The sequence below is a fragment of the Anopheles nili genome, chromosome 3 (genome assembly GCF_943737925.1).
Source record: "Anopheles nili chromosome 3, idAnoNiliSN_F5_01, whole genome shotgun sequence".
Classification (NCBI taxonomy): Eukaryota; Metazoa; Arthropoda; class Insecta; order Diptera; family Culicidae; genus Anopheles; species Anopheles nili.
Window position 1 is genome coordinate 2090441 of NC_071292.1, and position 25876 is coordinate 2116316.

General features: G+C 48.4%; 1 protein-coding gene across 1 annotated transcript in view; it reads right to left on the reverse strand.

Moving 5' to 3' along the window:
* The window catches only part of LOC128726126 (CUGBP Elav-like family member 2), a 164058-nt gene extending 138816 nt beyond the window's left edge, over positions 1–25242 (reverse strand). Inside the window, exon 1 of the mRNA XM_053819916.1 lies at positions 24761–25242. Within this exon, the coding sequence (XP_053675891.1) occupies positions 24761–25242 (482 nt within the window). The remainder of the gene's footprint in view (positions 1–24760) is intronic.
* Positions 25243–25876: the final 634 nt, after the last annotated feature.

Here is a 25876-nt window from a genome sequence, read left to right on the forward strand (position 1 = left end):
TGAAGTGCAGATATTGCGCAAAAAGCATCATCTAAAAAGGTCAACTACGATTGGCATGCTTTATTAGCTTGCTTTGCAGATTGAATTTTGTTAGTCTGAAGGCTGCTACCAAAGCTGAGGTTGATGAACAACACGTAGTTCAACGATTACGCATCCATAAACATGGTTTCACCACCAAAACCGTGGCCGTTCAGAGAGGCAAGCTAAAGCTTCTGCTTCAATAAGGCGTTGCCTTTCGCGTGAGGTCTGGCAGAGTTGATCTTTTTGAAATCGGATCCGAAGGATTACCGATGGAAAGGGAAGAAAGTATCAAAAAAACCATTAAGGTGTCGCGCGTTATCGGTGATGCGCTCCCGTTACTTTCATCTAGGTTTCAGCCGCGCGAAATGGCACTGACGTTCAATAGAATGGAGAGAAAAACACCTCGTGCTCCCTCGGGCGGACCGAAAATGGATCCTTAAAATATCATATTTCCGATCCCTTCGCCGAAACAGATTGGATATCCCCCGGAAAGGTTACCGAGGAAGCAAACCGCGCCGATATTAGAAGACCGTCTTTGGGCGCCCTCCATTAAAGGCGCTAGAGTGCGGCATAAACATTACATTTTATCACCCAGCTCGTGTCACTTATCACCTAACCACGGCGGGCAGGATATGTACGTCTGGCGTGCGTGAAAAATAATACTCATAACGAGATCTGCAGGACCCGTCTCCGAAGCCATCAGTGCCATTGAGGCTCGTCCAACGGGGGAGAGCCCGCACTGCGTGTCCCTTTGGCAAGAATCCAATGAAAATTTATGCTACCACTCGATTATGTTTATGAAACCAATTTACGCCACGGAGAGTAAACAGATACATCAATTTCATGCCAAACCCACGGCCTTGGGTGGCCAGGATCATGGCCACGCCGGTCTGGTGTCTTCTTTCATGCTGTAACGGTTCCGCTTCCGGTCAGTAGCCACGCGTTTTTTGCGCTTTCCATTCTGTGGCCTCCGGAAGGGCCCGTCCGAGGAGCGAGCCGGAACAAATAATGAATGATTTTCCATTCGCCGCTCAGTCGACCTTTGCAAGCGAAGAAATCGGGCCACAAGGGTGTCAGAAACATTTTCTACCTTATTGCATTCCCTGATTCGCACCACGTCCTACGATCTCAACGTTCGAAGGCTCCGGAAATGCACCTGATCGCGATGAATGGAAGGGACGCTAGCGTGGGTGCTTCCGGTTGGATGGAAGCCGAGTTGAATTGAAACGTTGAGGCCACTCCCAGAGTCCCACTGCCGCCGGGGTGAAGATCCGGTTGCCGGAAGAAGGGAACATGGTGGTTCGTCGTCGGGTGAATGAAAAAAAAAACAAGGGAATCCTTGACGCGAAAGGAGCCCCTCGGAACCGAGCAAAAATCAATTCATGACAGGCGGAAAACGGATAGTGATTGATTCAATCGAGTGTCCCATCGGATGAACAATCGAGCAGAAAGGGGTAGAAACCGAGGCCCGTGGGAAGGTAGCACGTGTCGGAATTCGTTTCCGACTTCCGCTTGAGTGGCTCAGCCGACGTCTTCTGACATTGGTCTGGAGAGGGATTCGATCGAGGCTTCTGTAGCTCGTGGCCTCTCGTGGGCAATGTCCTTGGAGCTTGAACGGCTCTAGAGTTTTGATTCCACGTACAGAACGGAAGCCCGCCTGGTTACTGAGTTAGCCGTAGTTGCCACTCGGTTTTTGGTAATTTCTAGAAGCGCTCAGTTACGAAATAAAATTTAAACAAAACCATCGATTTGTAGAAGAAAGAAGACTCCCGCGCAGCAATAACACCCTGCGTTTCGAGGAATTTCAATGAATCCCGCTGTTATTGGAAGATCAAAGGTCACCACAAATTTACGAAAGAATGTTTTGGGGAGCATAGTAAATTAATGATGCGCCCTAAAATTGAAAGTAATTGGTGGTGGGTTTTGGCCACGGGCGCATGAAAGTTGCGGAGTCTTTAATCAGAAATTGTCCCATCCAAAACCGCGCCTGGCCGATAAATGCTTCTCCATTTCATGGCTCACAACCACCGGCAGGCACAAACAGCCAGACACACTGTTTGTGAATGCGTTTACGGGTCGAGAGACATATTCCCGTTCCCTGTTCACCTGAGTCGTGTAAACACAGCTCACACCGGTTAACTGCTGATGGTGGTACGGTATTTAAATAGACGATGATAAAATAAAATTTAATGATTATTTTATTAGACGCAAGCGAGATCGTGCATGCACCACCGGAAGCGTCACTGCAGCAGACGGCGCTATCCGATTCGAGCTCTCATTCGCTCTCGAGCCTGTCATCCATTTGCCACCGGAACCGTCGGCACGCTTCGCCGGTTGGGAACGATTTGCACACCGGCATTCATGAAGTGAAACATTAATTACAGCGCTGCCTCAAAAACTTTCGCACCAACTCCCGACTCGTGGTGTTACTGACCCTCGATGGAGGGCCTCGCGTGGATGGCTTCGTCATCTCGACAAACGCGCCACGGCCTACATTCAACGACACCTGACGAACCGGAACCTGGACAAGCAAATCCACTCGACGACAGCAAATCTACCCGGTGTTGGCCACGCCACTGGGTTTGGCCGTGGTATGGGAGTGTTTTTCCGTTTTCTCGTCGCTTTTCGCCTAGAACGCATTCCCTTTCAACGGGAACGGCATCCCAGACGACAAAAGGCCGTCGTGCCGTCCACATAATGTGAACCGAACAGAGGGATCCGGTTCTAATACCTTTTAAAATTACATGGCCATTTACCCCGAGAGTGAAGCAAAACCCTCCAGCGGGGAGGAGTTTCTGTTGGGGTATGTTTTTTGGCAGGACAGTGGCTTTCGCTGCTCGCTGTATCGTCTGGGTACCGGCACAGGCACTGTCGCAGGAAAATTCCGAACGCTGGATAAGTGGTACAAGTTAATCCGAAAGGGGGCCGTTTTTGCTGTCCTGTTAGGCAGCATCGACGATGGTGGCAGAAGCGAAAAAGTATTAAGACTGGCAGCCGGGACACTGGGACTGTGTTTGCGACTGGGCGCCTCCACCGGCCTACCGATGGACCATTCGCTGGTCTATCCGGGTCGGTCCGTTCGTTTGTTCGTTCGTAAATCTTGAGTAATCCAATTATGGATGGAGCAGGCATTCATCTAATTAAATGCATCGATGAGTTGGACCCCCGAGGTTTACGCCGGAATGTTGCCGTCCGGTGAGTCCTTTATGCCGAAAATAAACTCATCGCCTCAGCCCTGCCTGGCAAACAATCGCCGACGGTACTCAGCTCTGTCATCATCATCATCAGCACCCACAGGACACGGGTCGACGGGACAGACATCGTGGGTATTCTCGCAGGACACCGTCCGATGCACGCCGTCCAACGTTGCTGTCTCCAAACAACAACAACCCAAAAAGGAGCACGGACGACTTCATCGCCAGGCAGGACAGTGTATTTTGTCAACGCAAAACCGCACTCAGACACGAGGGTGAAGGCTTCGGAGGACGTTTCTCGTCCGTTTTGAAGGAGCTCATCATCATCATCTCCGGGTAGTTTGGGGATTCTGATGCTGCTCTCAAGTTTCCAGAATGAAAACTAGACAGTCGATTGCTTCGGCCACCGGACAGTATCAATTTTGGGAGGGTTTTACGGGGACAAGGCCAACCAAAAACCAGCCAAACAGCGTCGTCGTTCAATCAGTCTAATAGAAACGAACCAGCGCCGGCAGGGTTCCCGAAAACCAGAGCTTATGGACGCTCATTTCCCATGGGTTGGCGAAGCCGTAAGTGTTTGTTTTGTGGGAGCATTGAACAATCGCTGGCCGAAGAATGGAGCTTCACAATGGACCAGCGGATTATGACTACGTAATGGAAAAGCAATCACTCGGTCATTTTCAACGTAATCCTTTGTTCCCCTCTAGTAGTATTTTTGTTGCGGTTTTGCAACAGTCGCAGAAGTTTCTATCCACTAACGAAGCTCTTTGCATTTCTGTATGGTAGGAACATGTCCCTCGTGAAACACTTGATAGATGAAAAGCTACACAACTTAAGTTATTTTGTATATTCAAGCCTTTAGGTTAAGATATTGGGGAAATTTAGGAAACCTTTCCAAAAATTCTTTGATTGGTGAAATCGATCAACATATTTACATTAGTAGGGTCTGGATTATCCCCATTCTAGCAGATAGAAAATGTACGATGCATGTCCATTGAGATGCTCTCTTTAAAAAGAGGAAAGAGAGCAAGGACACTCGGATTTGGTTTTTGAATAAATCGCACCGAATTATCCAACGACCCTGGACCCGAACGAATAAGTACGGTTGGTCATCGTCCATCGGAGCCGAGACCTCATCGACCATGTGATTCTTGGGGTTTTTGGGATGCGTCCAGATTTGCAAAGCCAATCAAACGGCACCAGGTCGATACGGTGATGACGAACGGTTGAAAGACCTAGCAGGGAGCTCAAATAGTCTCCGGAAGCCCATTTTCTGCCATTGAGCCACTGGTACCGATAAACGCCGTGGTCGGCAACAGCCAAAGTATACTCCGGTCCGTCCAAGGACCCCCGACTGCCGTCATCGTCGGCGTTTACGGCACCGACGGTATAAGTAGTAGTCAAGGATTCCCTCGTAAACTGTCATCTCTCGGGGAAGGACTCCGGTGAGTGCCAGAGTGAAAACATGCTTTTTGGGCACCGTTCGAAATCTAATCAAATAAATGTTGCATGAGATATTTCCGATGTACAGTGCCGGACACAGCCCTGCACGTCGGTCGATTGCTGACCGGGCGGGAACGAACACCGCAAAGGACTGACCACGTTTGCGGTCAGGGATTGAAAACGAAATCTGAAGCAGGATGTTCATTTTAGTCCCCAAACTTCTCCGATAGATTGGGACCTGCGTTAGAGCTGGAACAGACTGGATCAGAACTCGGTCAGCAGGGTGTTATTGCAAGGATCAATTTCTGGAAAGTGGTACCAGATCCGCAGGTACCGAAATGGGACAGTTGATGGCTTTGTGTGGTGACGGTATTATGCTTTACCAACCGTCGTTACCATTTTCATCAGCTTTTGCGATGCTGTCATAATCGAGCAAAAAGTCTATTGGTAATAGAAAGATTTTTCTGTATCGAAAAAGTATAGGGTCTGTCTGGCGGTATGTCTTTTCAATTTAATAAGATTAAAAAAAATTTAAACTAGTTGTAATTCTTAGTAATCTAAAAAAGTTTCAACCATTTTCTTCTTTTTATGCTGCTTCTTAGATGTTCTAATTTACAAATTCCGAGATTTTTTTTAAACGAAATACTGTGTTTCAAGCTATTTTCATACCAGGAAACATGCAACATGTATCCATTTAATGTTACCTTATGGTTCCAATATCTCACACGCTGACTGCCTTTCTTACACGAATCGGAAGACAATTTTATTTCACCACTCGGTCACATTGGATTCCCGAATGTCCATCCTAACGGTAGACGTTTGGGAAAACAAAACGAATGGAAACACCCCAACAATTTTCCCAGCATCCATCGTAATCACCATCATCAGCCACGACACCCTCTGCTGCGTCGAGTGTTATTATCGTGCGGAAATCGAATATTAAACGACATGTTTTGATAAACGTAATCAACAAAGTTCGTTTAATGATCGATCGTAAACGTTCCGGTCCCTCCGGGAAGCTTCCTTCGTGGAAGGAGAAACCAGGGCCAGTATTGGTAGCAATGCCGATTGGAACGATGCTGGACATCGCCTGCGGAACGATATTTTCTCGCGTCCACCTCCTTCCGGTAGGCGAAGGGGAGAAATTAATAAAGCACTTCCAACTTTTATTTACTTTCACAGCAGCTACATCATTTCGCCCCGAAGGTTTGCCGGATGGCTGAATATTTTCTTTTTCATTGTGCCCTTTAACGTTGTCGACCGTGCTGCACAACGGAACGTTTGCTTCCGGTGCTATGTCAGCAGCCGATGGTTGTTCATCTTCGCGTGAGTACACGCGTCTTGGCACAAACAAAAGCAACTTCATCGGAACAAACAATGGCACAAACATGCTCACTTATGATTATGAAGCATAAAACTTTGTGATCGCCTATAAGCTTGTGTGTGCGTTGCGGAGGGACAAATCATTCAGAAAACGATTGTAAGAGACAATCGATAACGCCTACCGGATTCATCCAGTCTGGCATATGTGCCAGCTTCTTGCTCAAAATATATGTAGATTGACGCATTATTTCAATAAAAATGAGCATAAAATTTCCAAAAGCACATGCAAAGCGTGTCGAAGAAACTGAACGAATAAATTCTGCGCTTGCTTGCAAACGTATAAAAACGACATAGCTGTAGGAAACTCTACCTGACGCAAATGTGTGAGCACAAACAACTGTAGAAGGTAGCTCCGTGCCAAATAGTGCCGGCAAGTCGGTCCATAAAACGTGTTTCGATTTTATTTTATTAACGTTCGTGGAATTGATTGGCAGGACTCGTTGAGTGGTGCGTCTAAATCAATTTGGGTGCAAATCATATGCACATCATCAGTTTCCGGCTTTGTGCACTCGTTCATGCATCGTACGAATTGAATTTGAAACGAGTTCATAAAAATCGAATCACAAGCCTTTATATTAAACGGAGCCGCAAAAATTGAGTAACCTGTACCAAATGGAGTTTTACTATTGGATTTTTAGTGAATAACTTCTACTTTATATTTTGAAGATAATTTGAATGTATTCGGTATCGCGGATTGCCGCAGTACATTAACTACTTCTGATGCCTTGTCCTTGTAAAATGAAGATGAAAACAAAACTGTAACGAAGCCTTTTTTCTCCCCGTTAAGTGCACGTTGGCCTCGAATGGAACGAATATACTCCCCCGAGAAGTGCCTCCACAAGCTCAGCAGCGAAGTGTCATGGCAGCAATTTGAGCCAGTAATAACAACGTTGTCGTAAAAAAGTTGAATTAAAAATTAATATCGACAAAACGTCAGCTTGGCGCAGTCGTCACACAGCTAAAGCTGTAGTAGAAACCGTAGCAAACGAGGCACAAAAAGGATATGCAAGTGCCGTGACGATGGGCCTCGGCGGCAAAGGGCGCAACCATCGTTGGCGTCCGTTTATGATTATAGTTTCATAATTTTATCGCGTGTTTAAAATGAAAACTTTCACGGCTCCCGGTGCCTGTCATACGGCTGTTTGTGTCTGGTGACTGGCCGATAGAGCAGCCCCGTTTCCCCTTTACGTGGCGTCACGAACGATGGCGACTTGGGAAAATGGTAAGGAAAGGCTTGAAGCGAGAAACAGCAACTTTTAGCACCCCCATTCGGAAGTCGGTGCGGCTGGGTTTGGGTGAAAATTGATTTCTGACATTTGCAAATCACGTTCGTCGCGTACCTTCGAGTTGATTGCATTCGTTCCTCCATTACCGCTCATTTTGGGGAAAAATTCTCATCACATCGACCACTAGTCGCAACGCGAGACTGCCACTCAATCTTTCTAGCACATTGAAAATTAATGCAATACTCAATGGAATAACAAAACGTTCGCAACCGACAGCTACGCCCAATGATGCAACAGCTGGACTGCAGGGATCGAAAGATTTGTTCTTCTGATTCCTTCGAGACTTAGAAAAGTGGCCGAAAATCTGACGCACCTCTCTCGGGAGATCTCCGATCGGAGGTAGTTAATGGCGCATGAAACCAGTAACCAGAATCCCGGAGCCCAAGAAATCGAAACGAATTTTATTGCTCCAAGTTACGACTCATATTCGAAGAGGTGTCGCGGCACCATTGGGGCAATGATTTGAGAGAATTTAATTAAATCGTAAATACGACACAATGCTACTGGCACGATTGTTCTTGCTCGATGTCGTAAAAGCTTCCTGAGACCCTTCCGTGGATGTTTTTTTGCTTTCAAGGCAGTGATTTAGCCATTGGCGCCTTGAAGGAAATAAATGCAATAAAATGTGCAATAAACTGGGACGGTGTTGTTTTCGTTCGTACGATCGATTTAAGGTAATGGCGTAAGAAAACTCCATTGCCAGTGACTTTTTGTATGAAGACCAATACATAAAAATGCTTCTAAGTGTAAATCACTTTAGTAAAATGTACTGGTAAATTGTTCGCATTTACTTCGAAGTACTAACACCAGCAATTTATCGATAGGATAGATTCTATCATGTGTGATCAATCGTCATGACAATATCCATTTATAGAAAGCCACATGGCTCAGTCCAAAAGATACTATAGTTTCGTTGTTAAAAATGTTTGCTCAGTCAATGAAAAAAAAACAATAGTTTTCACTTAAAAGCTCTCTATCTGGTTTGGGAAATAGTTTGTAAACTTCTGGAGAGACGTGGGTTGTCAGTGCATACGTGCACTTGGGTCACATATTTATGTTTATACTCATCCTTTTCGCATCCGTGGAATGTAGCCAATGCGATATGTATGAATTGTAGACTTACCTGAAAAGAAGCAAAGAAGAGAAAAAAAACTACTTTCAATATGAGTCCGCATCATGGGGAGTTTTTATTGATCACAACAGGCGAATGTGCAACAGGACGGCTTTCCATAGGAAGGGAAAGGTGCAAAAACAAGCTTTAAACCGTTTGCCCAGAGGATTTCAGCCGTGCGAACGAGTAAAAGTAGAACAAACTTCCCCACGCGCCACCTTCCCGAAATAAAGGTATCCCGTTTTAATGGCAGTGATAAATATTTCCCCTGACACCTAATCTGCCTCGAAGATAGATTAAAATAATTTTTACCTCGCGCGTTTTGTACGGAGCACCTCCTGCACGGCGTTGCCTGCAGGGTTTGCGTTTTGCCGGCTTTGGTTTATTCGTACCATGCAGGTACTTTTCCACCGCTGCACAACCGGTTGTGTCCTCGCGCTCTCTCCTTCGAACCCTTAAATGCTTCCACAGGGCAAAAAGTGCTATGGTGGTAGGATAAGATTTACGGTGGTTCGGGGACAAGTGATGGGAATTGGAATTGGGAAAGGTGAGAAGTTTTTATTTATTTTAGCTACTTTGTGTCCAGGAAAATCGGTTTCCAATTCCACCCATGGCCCACCGCCCCAGGAGAGACAGGGTGCCCAATAATCCTTAAGCCCAGTGCTGGCGGAAACAGAACCGTCGGTTTTCCAACGAAGGGGCGCGATGGCAGAAGTGAAAACTAAACCCACCCCGGTTTGGTTGCGGGTTTATGTTCCGAAACGAATGGAATGGTTTCGTTTTTCTCGATTAAAATTTACAGCCCTGCGGCGCGGAGAGCAGGACCAAATGCAACGTATCGGTAAGGAGGGTGGCCCCAGCAAGTGGAACGTAAATTGAAGGGGCTTTGAAGTTGGGGTTTTCCTTCTCGCCACATGGGAAAAAGGCAAGCCACGGAAGCAAGCACGAACCGAGCGTGGTAACAGAGGATAGTGAAAAATGCGGTGTCTAAATCGTGGCTCTTTATTTTTCGTTTTGGTTTAGGTTAGCCGGGTGTTGTTCGAAGCTAAAGTAGGAGTGTTGGCAATTGTATCGATGTAAAAATTGTGCTTTGTTTTGGAACTCGTTTGAAATCGGTTTATTACCACAGCCGATGGCTTTATTTTGAGTCAATATTTGAGAAAATACACGCGAGGGTGAGACGATGAAATTGAAGCGGAACGAACGCAAAGAAAAAGTGGATCACAATTCACAGAACTCTCATTTTTGAGAACAGAAATGCTATATTAAAAACAACGTACATGAACCGTGCACGATTGACGAATCAATATCAACTCCATTTCGATTCCGAGAATAAAAGGAAACAAGCTTTCCTTGCAACGAATTCCGCGAATTTCCAATAACCCATAGCTGGTGAAAAATCGAAACGAAAAACAAATGAATGTTGCCTTATTTCCATTGAACAGTCCTTGTTTCCGCTCGGCAGGACGGAACAGTAACAACTGAAACACGCGTGTTCTTCAAGCTATACTATTACGCACCTGTATAGAGCCCGGCTAAAGCGCAATTTATGGCACCAATAAGGACGATATATAGACCCGGAATAAAATCGTCCAATCCGACATCAAACGGAGAAGTCGCGCGCTTGGTTCGGGTTCACGTGTGATAAGGATACGCATTGGCATGGGAAAACAACCGACCGAACGCAACAGCGTGCGTTACTGCGAGGAAGTAATATTTCTACTTCCTTTTTCTGATATGATGCTCCGTATTTTTTGATTGATTGATTCCAATCAGCGCGTACCGCGCGGGAACCGCTGCCAGCCGCTGACTGGAGACTCATAAAAAAATCATATTTTGCCACTAAAAGGCGCCACCGTGTGGATCGTTCCGGCTCCCGGCGTCATAGTGACGACGCCCGAACGATAGCAGACATCAAAATGTCTCCAAATGTGATGTGCCTTTAGCGTTTGGGGGTTTCCGGGCTTCCGCTACGCCGCTTGTGCTTACTTTCGTTTCGGCGCCTCTGTGGGCTTGGCAAGCCCGCCCAACCTAAGTGAAGAGTAACAACGACCCATTCGATTGAACGGGCCAATAAATTTTACGCAATCGGACAAAAACCGGGCCCCTTTTGGCATGGCCCTACCCTAGCCCCACCGGGCCCGGCAGGCTTTTTGAGTGTGATCCAATAAAGACTAGCGAGCAGCACGCTAAAATGACGTTCGTAATCCTTTCGCTGGATGGGGTCGTTATGCTGCTGCTGGTGCTGCTGAGGTGAGTGAGAGCAGCCGATCGAGAGCCGGAATGCCGGAATGCGGTAAGTTTTTCCCTGCAGGCGATGCGAGGGACAGGGAAAGGCCATGAAATGTGTCGGAAATTTATGCAAATTGGCATCCACGCACACAATCGGGTGCTGATCAAAGTTGTTGCCAATTTTCTATCCGACTTTTCCCCAGTCCTTTTCCACGGGGGACTTTTGTGACAGAGACCGCTTCCATTCACCCCGTTTGAGCTGGCCGACGAATCCGGCCGGCTTGTGGGTGTGCTGTTTTTGGCCGATTTTCTTATCATTTTATCACTCTTTCGAAATAGTTATCCCTGATTTCTGTTTCATTGCCGTTCGGCCGCAATCGTGAGCGGCGACGCATTACTCCGACTCACAGCTTTAATTTGCTCTTTGGGCTAGCTTTCTTTGTGTTTTAAACTTCAACACGCTAAATGTTAAGGTAAAATAAAGGTATCTTTAAATCAATCTGAGTTGAAATTTTCACTTATTTCACTGAAAAAATCGTTTAATTTTCGAGCAGAAAGGCTAAGTACGATTTCTGAAAAAAAAGTGCCCAAAACGGAACATTGAAATGGAGCAAACGATATTTCCTGTCTCTGACGCGAGTAAAATCGTTCTTGAGAATAAATGCATTTGGAGAATGTATTTCAATTGGCTCATCGTCGGATTTGCATTCCGAAAACTTATTTCACCTTTTCTGAGACCCAAGTATCTACTCGAGACGTTGCTTGGCCACCGGAGGATGTCGAAAATAAGGGTAAACTTTCCCGCCAGAATTCTTTAACATCCATACACAGCTCGCTATCTTTGCTTTATCCGTTTACGTACTGCCACTACCACTTTTCGATAACGAACCGCTAGCCCTAGACTCCGAGTGTAAGGCAAGCGACTCGGAAGGAAGGTCGTTTCATAAATTATCGATAATTTTAAACATTTTCATCCCGAGGGGTTTGTTACGGGATTACTATCTTCCTTCGGACCCGTAGTTGGTGAGCTTTGAGCGATTCAGTGCTGGTATCCTTCTTCGACTCCATTCTCCGGAAGGGATGGAAATAAAAACAAGAATCCAGATTGGAGGCTGAGAAGTTGGGATCGTTTCTGTTCAGCATAATTTTGAAGGAATTTTCGTTTCATCCTTACAGTTACTGATGTTAGTGTTAAGGTAGTCTTTCTCAAAGATTTTTCTAAGTATACCATTTCTATTTAAAATTCGGCTAAAAATTAAATTCAATTTTTTGTCTAGCGCTTGCTATATGTTCGTTAGAATGGTTCTTTTTTACCAAAAAGCTGATTGAAACTGACGCTAGTTGAATTGTCAGATATCATGATTTTTACACAGTCGTTTTTCCGCCACAGAAAAAGCGTAAAACGTACCAACGCATCATGGCGCACGAACACGCAAAGCTCTCGATGAGCATTGGCTACCGTTGGCAAATAGTTTCGCTAACCAGTCATGATCACTCACGTGCGATTCCGTAACGTGTGCGTTCTACATTAGCCCTGTGCTGGCCCCGGTGGAGGTCCGTTCGCGTGCAACAATTACGTAAATTTAGGACAAGGGTAACGACCGGAACTCATTCGTCTCGTGACGCGAACCGTAGTGGAAAAACTCGTTGACTGCTTCGAAGCGACGTTGAGCGCTTAAACAGCGACCGACGTAAGGAAATGGTCTGTTAGCTTTTGGTCAGCTACGGGGCTCGTGGCGATTGCAATCCGCACCGTGGCGAGTCGCTACAAAAAAGCGCAAAATCGGAAATTATTTTGGAATTTATAGTTTTCAACACGTCATTTTCCGGATGTTTGGCGTCTTGCGCTACTTTGTATGGTCGCCACTGAGAAGGGCTCCGGAATCGGGTCCTTTGGGATCATCCCGATGTATTGTTGTAGCAGTGGTGCCAGCCATGCGGGGTGCGCTTTTAGGGTTACTTTTGCTGCGTTTTTATTTTCCCCCGCAGTGTCGAGGGACGTGGAAATTGGTGAGGCGCTTGGGTGACTGTTTTTCCTCATGGCACAGTTTGAAAATTAATCAGCAAACATCAGACTCGTTATGCTAATTGAGGCAGCCCCACGGAGAATCGAGGCCATAAAATGTGTGGCGGCAACGTAAAAAAGAAAGTCTGTTCAACGGTTTTTGAATGGATGGAAGATAGCTGGCTGCCGGCTTTAGGGGAGGGGAAGGACTATGTGAAAGTGAAAGCGTAACCGATGGTAGACGCAGGGAATCCCATTCGAAGAATGGGAGAGAAAATTCAGTCGAAAAAGCGAGCAATCGAGGGGCGAAACTTTTTGCCGGCAAACTCGCCCGGCAACTCCGGAGCCGGTCTCTGAGGAGCCTTCGCACTAGCGCTCGTCCTTCCCTGGCTACCCATTTCAGGGCAGTAATACGTACGCTGGCACAGTGGCACACAATCAAGCGCCGGAGAGTGCGCCATAGCCCAAGGAAAGTTTTCCCCCAGAGCGTCATGAAGCCAGGGTGGGTGTGGTTTTTTTTCTCCTCCAGTTTTTCCCTCGACAGATAGCGATTCGAGGCCGCATGCGGAAAGTAAACGAACCGGTGGCACTGGCTGGCGGGAGGTTATTTTTTCCGCCTTTAGCGAACTTCAATAGGCTCGTCGCACGGGCTTCATCAAGTGAGCGAAGCGCTGGGAAGCAGTGGAACGGACCACCTCATTAGCATCCGAAAGCATGTGAAACTTGTGCCGTCGTTGGATGTTTTCGTCAAAGTCCTGCCGTCGTGAAACGCCCGTCGACACAACAGTTAGCGGACGCTTTTCTTCACCGACGTCGCAGAAACACCGGTCTACGAAAAACGATTGCCCTTTCAGTGCAGTAGAATGATAAGGTGAATCACCCATCGTGGTGATCTGACCCATCTAAGTAACGATCAGCGAAAACTGACCATTCACTGGCATATATGTTGCAAGGCAGGAACACAAAGATGATAAACTTTCTACTGATCGGCTTAGTCGAATAAAAACAGACGATCAGTTCGCTAGGTATGGGAGAGCTTTTTTAAAAGTTGATGTTTTTTTTGGTCATGGCAGCTCCTAGTCCAAAGGCTACTGTTTTCGTCAAAAACTCACAATACAAAGTCTATTACAATCTCTCTCTCTCTCTCTCTCTCTCTCTCTCTCTCTCTCTTTCTCGCTCACTCCATCATGGATTGATTGTTGTCCCACGAAATGGGCACTGAAAAAGCGCTCGATGTTGGTTAGCGCTACTCATTTGTACAAAATTTATTCCACAAACACTGAACCCTCACGCACACCACCGTTGAGCGTTTGCATCCGAGAGCCGGACACGGAAGTTGAACTACACAGCCATTGTAATTTATGCAAATATTAATTCGGTTATCTGCTCCCTTTTTCCGTGTCCGTTCCACTTCGTTTTTGTTTCTGGCCCATCCATCGTGATAGTAGTTTTTTTTGTTTAATTACTCCGTCATCGTTTTCACTAATTGGAGTGAAATTGCTCCTGCTCTTGTCCGGCCGCACAGGCCGCTAGGCTGTGGGCTAGGATCTAAAAATCCCGAGGCTATGAGTCACTATAATGGAGGGGGATTCTGCGGACCGCTGGATCGGACAAATGTTTGCTGTATGGATTAAGCACGTCGACTTTGTTTCGTCGAGGTGTAGAGCTGGACAAACCGTGCGCTAAGCTAATGAAAAATGACACCTAGTTTACCGACGAGTTGAATAAGAAGATCGTTCCAATAACAATCGACATCTGTACAGTTCACTCAATGAGCAAATCAACCGTTGTAACCAATGTTGAATCAACCATTTGGTATGGTACTCATTGGTACTACCATCGAAAGAAGGTAAGCTTCACGCTACAACCCTTTCAAATCACACGCAGCACGTGTCATGCACACGCGATCTCACCACATGACAGCGTGTGTCATATAGACTCAGCGAACGCGTCGATGTTGTGACCAGAAAGTCTTAATTACATCAACGGGCATCATCTCTTTGCAAATACGCGTGATAATTGGGTTCGCCCAAATGTTGCCTACATCGTCCAGGGATGCGTTCGGGTGCGAGTTAATGAGGTATATATCAGTCATGGCCGTCACACTGCAAATGGTGAGGCAGTTTCAGCCCGGAAATCATTCGCTTCGCCGGTGATACGAACCAATCTGGCACACGACAGTTCCACGGAAGCCGCAGCTCGGCAACAAGGACCCCGCTAGAAAAGGATAAATCGTCAGATCTTTGCATCAATCCCTGCGTTTTAGCAAAGCTTGACCGCATCTACATTGCCACACGGAGCATGTCAACGAAGGACACCGGCCAGCATGCGCCTATTGGCGCGCCTGGTTAGGGAGCACCACTTGCGACGGTCATATAAAACACATGACGTTGGTTGTTTGAAATGGTGATTAGTTTCGGAACCGAGCCCAGGAGTGCCACTTGCGATGCTTCGGCAGCGCGACTGCAGCATGCGCAATCGAAATTGGATTGCATTGCAGAGTATTCCTGCGAACGGTGGTGCACGAAATGAATCCTCCACCCGGGCTCTTGCCAAGCACGATGAAGCAATGAAAATCAACCAACACTTATCAGTCATCCGTGCCGTTGCTATCAAGCTGCTCCGGAGGGAACGCGGATGAATTGGGATAACTTTTTTTTTCATCTTTTATGGGCTGGTTGGTTTGGCGGGACTAAAGACTATGGCCGAAATCCGGGTCTTGCCAAAGTGGCTATTGGCAGATGAAAGCAGGATGGGGGAAAAAATGCACAACCAGAGCCAAGCGCAGCGACTGACGTTGGACTATGAAGCCGAATGAATGCACGCCTGGCATATCGCTCGGTAGAAGCATCCGGCGTGGATATCCGACCCAGGAACCAAGTGTTCGTGCTAATTAAATGAAACCTCGCACGATAAGTGGTCAGCCAGTGGGCAGTCAATGCGGTTAACTCGCGGTCGGTCCTCTTTACAAACGGCTGCAGCGTAATAAAAGTCGACGATTCATGGCTCGGGCTCATGGGCTGATGAAAATTTGAGTCACCATTTGACTTTTTATGCGTCATTGCCGAAACGCCACAAAAACTCTCTTTTCCGTGAACGCACCCCATCAAAACGAGCCTTTCATTCCTTTCGTTGGTGATCCATTCCAATAAATCTACATTAAATCTACATCCGTTAGGGATTCCCCCAACTAACCAGATTACGTAAAGCTGTATCATTGCGCTTGTCTTTTCTGTGCGAAACGTCGAGCCCATAACGATCACCTTACAGTGACAACGGAATAAAAAAATTCAACCACGACATTCAGCTCCAGTATTTGCCCTTTTCATCCCTGCCCGGGAGACCCGGGAATAGACTTCCGATTACATTCGGTGACCGCCGGCTGCTGGACTCGCATGATGGCTTTCAATAATGACTTGATTTGGTAAATCGTCGGAAGGGCCTGATGGCGGCCGCAGGGAAAAAAAAGGTCAGCAATCCATATCCACTGCACCCTTTGAGGCGTCCGGTGGCACACCATTAGTCGGACCATTATCGAGGGCCAGCATTTCGTGTTCGGATACATGCGTCGTCAGCAGGACGCGAAGGGTAAGGACACATCCCGTGGTGGGGTGTGTATCGACTTCGGGCCTTCCTCAATGGATTCGCAACGGTCAGCCGATTTTCTGACCGCCCACTTTTTTTTTGCAAAACCATCGAGTCTATTTGTCTCCATAAATGGGATGGTATTCGCAGATAGGCCACCACCGTAAGACCGCTTGTTCACCGGGTGAACCGAAAACCATCCATCCATCTAGCGATGGGTTTGCAGATAATTTATCAAAAATAATTGCCACCGAAAGGAACTCATGTCCTTGGTATTAGCGCTGAGTCAGTTGACAGTTATGTGAAGTGGTGTCGACGACCGAAATAGGAGGCAAAAGAGGTGAGGGAGTATCTACTGCCCCATGAGTTTCCCACAGCCGGCGATTGGAATCGAAAGCTATCAATTCCATGTGGCACCACTAAATTGCAGTTAGAATCACAACGACCGAGTGGGAGAAAAAAGTGTCACTGCATGATCTCTGGTTTAATCCCTCCCACGAACCGGGTCGATTGTCGCTCAACGAGTTGGCCAGTCCAGTTGGCCCCCCAGTAGGCCCCACACGTTGAGCTCCTGCGAGTGTGGACCCCTTTTTTTCCATTCCATCCATCCGAGGCGCCCTTTAACTAGCCTTCATTCTTCTGCCTCTCGTCAGTCAACAAGGTGAGGGACGCTATGTTGCCATTCCGAGGCCCGTTCTAAGCTGATTGGGAGCTTAGGAAGGGGCCTTCTCTGCCAGCTAAACCCATATCAACCCGACGTTCGGATGAAAAATCGACTAACCACCGCTCAATGAACGACAAATGATGAAAATTTATCACCAACCGAAAGAAGCCGCCACCCCATGGCAGGAGTCGATGGATCGATGGATCAAAGTAAGAAACCGTTTGATCCGATCGATCGAGCAAGATCGAAGATGGGATACCCGTCACGGGATCCACAAGGGACAGGACACGAAAATAAAAGACGATTACACCGTTTCAAAATCGACCATTTTTCATTCGTCAATGTACAGCCAGGCTTCGGGAGTTCGTCGACGCGAGACCTAAGATGGGTGGGCCCGTGTCCATGCACGTAGTGAAGGTTGAAAGGATAGGGCCAGTGACAGTGTTGCGGGCCGTTTCGATCGATTGCAATGTTTTACGAAGGTAAATATTGCGAACCATGCCCGTAGCCGTACGACCGTACGTGGATATGACCGAGAGTCGTTCACCGGGAAAGCAGCACGGTAACAACCGGCATCCGGTATTAGTCTTCCAGTTTGAGATTAGCCGTAAAACGGTCAGCCCTGAGCATGTTCCTACGTCACCAAAGTAACAGTTGCCCACGGAGCTCTGCCCTTGTCGTTGCCCGGAATCGGAGCCGCTTCTCCGGTCGGCAGGGGAAGCAGCACGGCAACCATGTTTCCGGAGAATTTCCTCCAGCCGGACACGATTAAATGGAAAAGAAGCAAGGTATGCGTTCGGGGGCGAAACCGTCCCATTTTTCTTTTTCGTGCTTCCAGTATGGGAGGGATGCTTTTTCTGCTGCCACTCGGCACTGGTTCTATTTCGTACGCCTTCCACTATTCCGGTACCCTTATCTGTGTTCTCGTATTATTTTTTTTCTGTTCCATTTTTACTACTAGCAATCTTGGCTGGAGAAATTTGTTGCAGGTTGTTTAGGACCGAGACCACTCGAGGAGCCATACCAGCAGCCTGATCTGAACGCTCCAATTCAAGTCATGTAGTTTAGTTTATTTCGGTAGGGCACAAAAGGAACGGCATGGAATGCCACCGTTCCGCTTACGGCCGGAAGGGTCGACAGGGAAGTTCATCTAGGCGAAGGTTTGTAAACGGCATTAGCGACACAACGGTGCCATGTAACGAATAGAAAATTGTCTTTTTTTCACGTTTTCCGGCCCATCATGTTCGCCTCTCGAGCCCGTGGAAAGCCTGCTCAATTTTCGGAGGACAAATCTTCAATGAAAACACGCATGGACCCTAAAATAAGAGAGCCTAGTGGCCTCGTGAACAAGGGTCAGCTGGTGGGACAAGATCGACCGAAACTGTCGCTGCTTCCGGTTCGCTTCTTTACCCAATTACAAACGAACCGGGCGTGTTACTACCGGGTGTGTTTGAGATCATCACATTGTACCATAAACAACCGTTTCGATTTGGTCCGTTTAGCTACATTAGCAGTATCGATCTAATAGGACGGGCGTAAATAGCAGCTGGTTATTGTTGAACAACTTGGGTCTTAAAGGAAAGGACTTAACATGATAGCAAGTTTTCCTCGTGTAAAATAATTAAAGAGAAGAACTTGTGGTCATTTGTTTCGAGTGTGCCAATCATCTTTCCACCCAATTACATCTACCATCGGTTTAAATGGCCGCCTCGGCTGCTTAACTACATTAAAAGTCTGTCAAAAAGGTCTGTCCCTCAAACCCACCCTCAATTCGATATCCCTGTCTCATTTTGCCGTTTGGCATTGTTTTGAAGATAAAACTCATCCCCGGCGATACTGAGCTTCGATTTATGTCTACCTCTCAAGCCTCGTGTAAAACCAAGGATTATCATCCACGCAATAAACCTATATTTTTTTTTGCGTGAGCCCATCGCCCTAGCTCGCCGAATAAAAAAGCCATAATCAAATTCTATGGGGATTGACCGAGAAAAACGGCAATCTTTATCATCTTGATTGACGCTTTCAATTTCGCTCCACGAACCAACAGCCCACCGAGCCCGTGGCGTTACACCGAAATATCCCTCTAATCCTTCACTGGCTTACGGGGGATTAGCGGGCGTCAGGCGGACTGGTCCGTTTTTGTACGTTTATCATTAATCTCGAAGCGTTTATCAATACACTGGAACAGGCGTAGGTTCTTCCACACCCGACACAATAGGCCGAGAACAAGACGTCCCACAGTGGTTTGATTTTGTGTCAAAATCGAACCGCATTTTTCGGCCACGGGTGCTTCGGCGAACGTGCATCGAAAAGCCGGTTTTGTGAGGGAAAATTATGCGAAACGCAAAACCGCTACATCATTTCCTTCCAGCAAACACAATAATGTATGTAAATCACCAGCCGTTCTCCATCATTTCCTTAAGAATGGCACCGGCGGTGACTTTCGTTTAGCATTTTCCTTGGCCCGCCTGCAAATCGGATCGGGTTTGGGTCTAGTCTGTGAGGAAACGTTCGGAAAATGGTTCAACAAAATGGCACCCGCCTCGATTGCTGGCCGGTGGGGGTACCGGTTTGTTGAAATCATCCTTTTTATCTGCCGCACCCTTCTTGTCGGATTTGTGGCAGGCAGCGAGAGGAGATGCAACAAAAAAAAAACCACAGCTCACCTTCCATGGGGTGGGCGCCGTTCAGTGGGTGGTCGCTTTGATTTTCATTCGATTTTCCGCTCAACGGTAGGAACTCAAGCGTCAAGGGAAAAACGATGGGGACCAAATCTCCCCCAAGAGCGTAAGTTGAAGAGTGGGCTCGGTGAAACCAGCCCAAAAGGACGAGAGAAAAAAACGAAACATAATCTCTTCAACTTTGAAACAACTCTTGTCTCCTCGCTCGGCCGCAAGCCGTTGCTTTCTAAGCGCATCGAGCAAAACGCGAAAGCGGGATCTTCTCGGTGGTTTGCCGAATCTTCGAATATGGTCTGTTTTGCTTGCTTACCGGCCTTGGTGAGGGTGTGCGTGAGATTTTCTTCCCCACGACTTGCTTTTTTTGTTCAGTGCGAGCTGTTTTCACTGCCAGGCCTGAAATCGGCTCAACTTCCTCTTCACCGAGTGCGCAAAAAAAAATCTACAAGGAGCCGCAACGCCACCCAACGCGGACAGGAAAGTGAGAAAAACAACGTGGCCGGTGTGCGAAGCTTGCGTGATGCTGGGGTCTGCACAAAAATATGTAAATTATTTAGCGGAATGCGCTCAACGATGAAAGAAGCAACCGAAATCCGGGGCCCGGTGGCCGTCCCCCATTCGTCTGGATTAAGTTGATCAAGGTAAAAATGAGTCGAGGCTCGCAACGGACCGCACAAGCAGGGACACCGGGAAAGCTAAAGCTCACGAAATAATCAGCCGGAATTTTCGGCTTGAATCTATCGTCCCGGTGGCGACGGTTGCTTCGGGAGTTTAAGATATTCACTGCTGGTGCCATAACCCCGCGCACCTGCCTGATGGTGGCGGGTGTGCTTCCGCCGGGAAGGACGATGGCAACCGCATCCTTGATAACGCAACGATCCACAGCCTGCCGCATCATCGGCGGCTTCCGCGCGTCAACGACAAAAGCGTTTACTTATTCATGCAAATATTTGGATCTTTCTCTTTCTGCTGGAATCTTCCGTTCTGGGTCGCCTCGTTGGAGGAGCGTACGGAACTAACAAGCGGAAGGAAAAAAACGCCCAGTGTCACCGTGGCCAAAAGAAGGGAAATCCGAAAGAAGGAGGTCGTGACCCTCACAACGGAAATCCGAAGCAGGCTTTCACCGCAGTTCCACACCGTACCGGTCCTTGGGCCGATCATCGAATAAACAGAGTCGTCTTTGGAATGGCTTTCTCTTGATCTTTCCATCGGTCGAATGAAGAGAAAAACATGATAATAAGCCCACGGTGGGTAGCACCGAGCGTTGGTGCTAGCGGGAAAATGTTTGATACTCATTTGCAATTATTTGGTGCAATGCTGCATTTTTCCTCCGTCGCGGAAAACAAAACACAAGTCCTCGACGTCGAAGCTTGCGGCTTAATCAGGTTTTATGGTGATTGTTTCCTTCATTTTTTTTCCTTCAGCGAAATGTAAACAACTTTTGCGAGATGGCTGCTTTCCTTCTCTTGCTCGTTTGCACATATTTGAGTTAGTCTATTCCACGAAAAAAAAATCCCTTCTCATCCCACCTTCTCTCGTTGTCATCTGCAATACGTCAATTTGGAAAACCACTTTTCCGCGCGTAGAAAGTTCGTGCGTGGCTGTATGTCTCAGCATCAGATCTCGCACAAATCATCGGAATTAAATTACACAACCTAGCTGCGCTGTAGGTGACAGTTCAAGCTCCTTTCCAAAAAGTGCCGACGATACTGATTACACCAAATTTGAACGGCATTTTAATGCTCGTCTCCGGCAGCTCTCATCACCTGTCGCTCGAGCCGTACACTTGCCCGAGTGATGATGCGATATTCAACAGTAATCATGCGGCATACGCCTCTCTCGATGCGTCATTATCAAATGCTAAAATGACGTCTTTACGCGAATTGCGCCTTTCACTGGAACGGGGAAATGCTTACGTTTATTTGAAGAAAAGCCCTCCCTCATCGAAAGAAACGGCGCCTGCATTAGGACACGGCCTGCCTTCGTTCCATGTTGCTCGTCGGCACAAAAAGCACCCGAAGCAGGTGCCGCGCGGAAGAATGGCTTCGAAACTCGTTAAAAACTTTTACTCCACTCTGCTGCAACACCTTCTCGGTGAAAAGCACTCGACGGGGTACGGCGTGGAAAAATGAAAGCACCCCTGCTTGTGAACGTGTTTAAAAAGTCTAAAAATCTAGCGCAAAACATGAATAGATTTCCGGGAAAATCCCCGACCCCGGGATCTGAAAGCATCGAAAATGCCATTCCACGGCGCGCCATCTCAGGCGCGAGTTGCGAATGCTCGCCCATTTCCGAGAGCCTATCTCTAGAGTGAAAGCGTCAATCAGCCATCGCGCGCTTTTGCGAGACAACTGGCACGACGAACCAGACGTGTCACTGGCATAGGATCGAAAACTCAGGTGCGCATTCCTCATCCTCGCGAGTGGCACTAAAGCCTGCAAAACATTGCCTCCAATCGCCACCGAAGCCGTGCTAGTGGCACTTGTGTAGTAATAAAATCTACATATGTTTTCATATCGCTGTCATATCGTAAATTTATTGATTCCGTAACCAGCACCACCGGCGTTCGGGACTCAAGCCCGCACGTACGTGGAAATCGCGCTCTCGCAACGCTGAGCCACCGGGCGCGAAACCAAAGGACCGGCGTATGTACTCGCCAGCCCACTCGGACACACTCGAGCAAAAGCGCGCCAGACACACGCGCACCGGCGAGCGAGTGCCTTCCGATATGTCGAGAACGCGCACATAAGTTATTCCGGTACTATTTGTGCTCCCGCACGTTCGCAGCACATCCTGGACCGCCTTCTCCTTCACGTCCTTCTCTTCTGCACAGGTGTCTTTTGTGGCCCGCGGTGGAACGAGAGTTGCAAAACATCCGAGCCACCGACCCAACCGCCGGGTCGGGCAGCCTAAATGGAGTAACTTCGCCGGTGTTCGGACTTTACGGCGGCGAGATGCCACAAATGATTGTGCTATCGGACACGCCGAGCTTCTCCAGCGCGTCGGTGGTCGGGCCAATGTCGGATTGTCCTGGAAACGGGCGTGTGTCGCCTGTAGGGTTGCTGCTGCACTATCCTGCAGGTCGTTCGATTGGCTCGCACTACGAGGTCCTGTGGTCGATCGATTTGCGATCCAGTGCCAGTGCCGACGGAATTATTATTGCTATCATTATGGGACGCTTCTCTGATTATTATTTCCAAATGCATCGGTTTGCAATCAAACCGGTGTTTGGGAGTGTTCTGTTTTTGTGTTGCGGGTCGGCAGTAACACGGTGTAATGTCCTTCGTTTAGTCCCTGCCAATGGGGACAACCGGACCGGGTTCACCTTCATTACAACCGGCGAACGAATTGAACCTCGTCGACTCCCTAGCAGCATGAAATTGATCCCTCGCACTTTCCCACTCCAAATGCCGTCCTTCGCCGAGCGAATCGGATGTCATGAATCAAAGCAACCCCTTCACTCGCCGGAAAGACGGAAACTCAGAGAAGAGCATCGACCAAAAGGAAAAGGAACTTGGGAACATGCATCATCTACAGTTATCATTTCGTTGCATCACCACCACCACCACCACGAGATGCGTGTTTGCGTCCTTCGTTTCGAAGGGTTGCGAATCGACTCATCGACAGCAAGGACGAGACCGCTTCGTAGCGGAGAAATTGCGGTGTCCTGTGCCCCACGGTGTCATGGTTACGGCACAGATATCGATGCCGCTAGCTGTGAGAAGCCTGCTTGGATGCATGCTGATAGTGGCTGCAAAAAGGGAAGGTCATAAAGGCCAAACCCACCAACACCAATGCCGAAAAAAAACAACAGAGAACACATAAATCGCCCGAATTTTACGGCCACAGGCTCGATCCTGAAGGACGCCACGGTGATGGTATGGGTTTGTTTTTCGTTCAAGTTTCCACCGGCCGGTGTCCTCGGGGACAGACCGCGTCCATAAACCGGTGATGGGCTTGAGCCTAGTTTCGCAACTCCAAAGGGTCAACATGGGCTGGGCGGTGACGACGAAGGCGACACCTCCCGAGCGGCAGATAGGCGGCGCAACTTCTGCCCGACCTAATTCATTATCTTACGCCGACCTTTCCCTGCCATCGATGGACAATGGCGCTGAAGCGCTGTGTGAGGTCTGGCCCACAGTCTGCCCGGAACCTTATCGCATCAGTCCGATTTATGGGGCGGTTGGAAAACCCTAGCCAAGGCCGGAGCTCGAGAGAAAGTTTCGATAAAGTCCACCCCGCGAGGGCCCCTCGAGGTGGTCGTTGCTTTAACTAGATGGATGCGGTTTTGCGGTACTCCGTTCGGTTCTGCGACACGGCACCACGTGACGGAAATGTCTCGCTCTACGCTGCTTGCTCCCCGGTGAGCGCCGGGAAAGTTTCGGCCCGGAATTATGATGATTGTTTTCCTTTCGCAGCACTGCAGCTGCTCGTGGGAGCTCGTTTTATGCGCACCGGACAGACGTTTGCCCGTTAGATAGGCATCGGTGGAATGTGAAGAGTTGGTTTATGGCCTTTAACAGGACGCATTCCGGCTCCAAATGCCCCACACAACGCTGATCTCGAGTTTCGCCACCGATTCTTGCCCCAATATCGATTGGAAGAGTGCTAATCACTGTCACTAATGTTTCTTGGACTGTCGGTGGGATTTATGAGCTTCGAGATTGTTATCACGGGCCAACCGGGCGCCGAGGTGAATGGGCTCTAATGAACATTCCATGGGGTCGTCAAGAGACAGCTGCGGCACTTATGGTTCTATTCGCCATTTCGACGGAACTTCAGCTAGCGATTCGTACCCAAATTGGGCGACCAAAATTGGATTTACTTCCTTCCCGTTTTCAAGCGATGGCAGCACGCGGCACAATTTCCCAACCTGTCAGCCTACCGAGATGCCATCCACCCGTCCTAAAAGTGTAGCACGGCGGTACCTTATCTGTCCCACCATGCTTGGCTCAATTTATCTTTCTTATCAGCAGCGAGTGTGTCTGTTCTCACGGGTGTGCTTCGGCCTAAGCAACGTAGCGCTCTGCCGCATTGCTCCATAGATAGTCAAACAGAGGGTTGAGCCATAGGGCAAAGAGGAAAAAAACCCAACAAACATACACATACACATGGAAACAAACCGCGTAATAGATAGCAATGGAATGAGTTCACTCACTTTTCCTTCGATGATACGCCCATTAGCTGCACGTCGTCCACCAGCATGGCTTCACTGGTCCCATTTGCCGTCCGATGGCTGTTGGCGGTATTCGCGATGGCGGCCACAACGGCTGCTGCAGCAGTGGAAACACCATGGCCACTAAGGCTGCTGGTGTTGCCTCCGGATCCGCCATTGGTGCCGACCCCAAGCATGGCCATAGCCTGCGGACTGAGCAGTCCAACCGGGAGCGCAACGCCACCAGGCGCAGGAACGATTCCAGCCGCAGCCGGCGTGTTGTTGACCACATTGCAGTTGTTATTATTGTTGCTGAGGCCGGGCTTCTGGTAGGGCAGCTTGGTCCGGTGATGGTACCCGCTCAGCAGCTTGTTGTTGCCATTGCTGTCGAGCAGCTCACCCGTAGCACCGTTCGGTGCGGATGGCGAGTTCTTGCCCGAACCGGGCGAAATCTTGCCGGCAAGCGCCTCGAGCGAATTCAGCATCGTGACGGACGTCAGCGGCGGCGGTGGCAACGGTACGCCGAATGCCCCTGCGGCGGCTTCCCGTGCTAACGGAGGAGATATCACGATGCTGCCGTGAAAGGATGCCGCGGAGTTTCCTTCCGCAACACGCACACGGAATGGGCAGGAAAAATCGGACCGCTCGGGGTTGGATTGGGTGACCGAAAAACGCGAGAAAATCGCTTAAACACTCACACACACACGCGCGTGCCCGCTCGGTGGGGGGTAAATTACGCACTTACGCGTCAACCGCACACACGCCCGTGAACACACGAACACGTATACACACACACACGCGCGCGCGCGCGCGTACACTTAAGGTGGGAAAATAAAGCACACTTGCACACGCGCTTCCTCGAGCGCCGTTTTACGTCAGAGGATAGGGCAAAAAGGCGCTTTCCGTTTCGCCACGGCCTCGCCTTGGACTCTTCGACTTCCTTTAGCCTCTTATATTTTTTTTTTTACCTCACCTCAGCTAACACACTCGGCTAATGCTCACTCTCACTCTGGTCGCCCTTTTTCCGGCGCGCACACGTACGTACAACATGCACACTTTTTGGGCCGAAAGGAAACACTTGTTGAGTGACCGACTCGCTCGGTTGCGGGCACTTGTCGA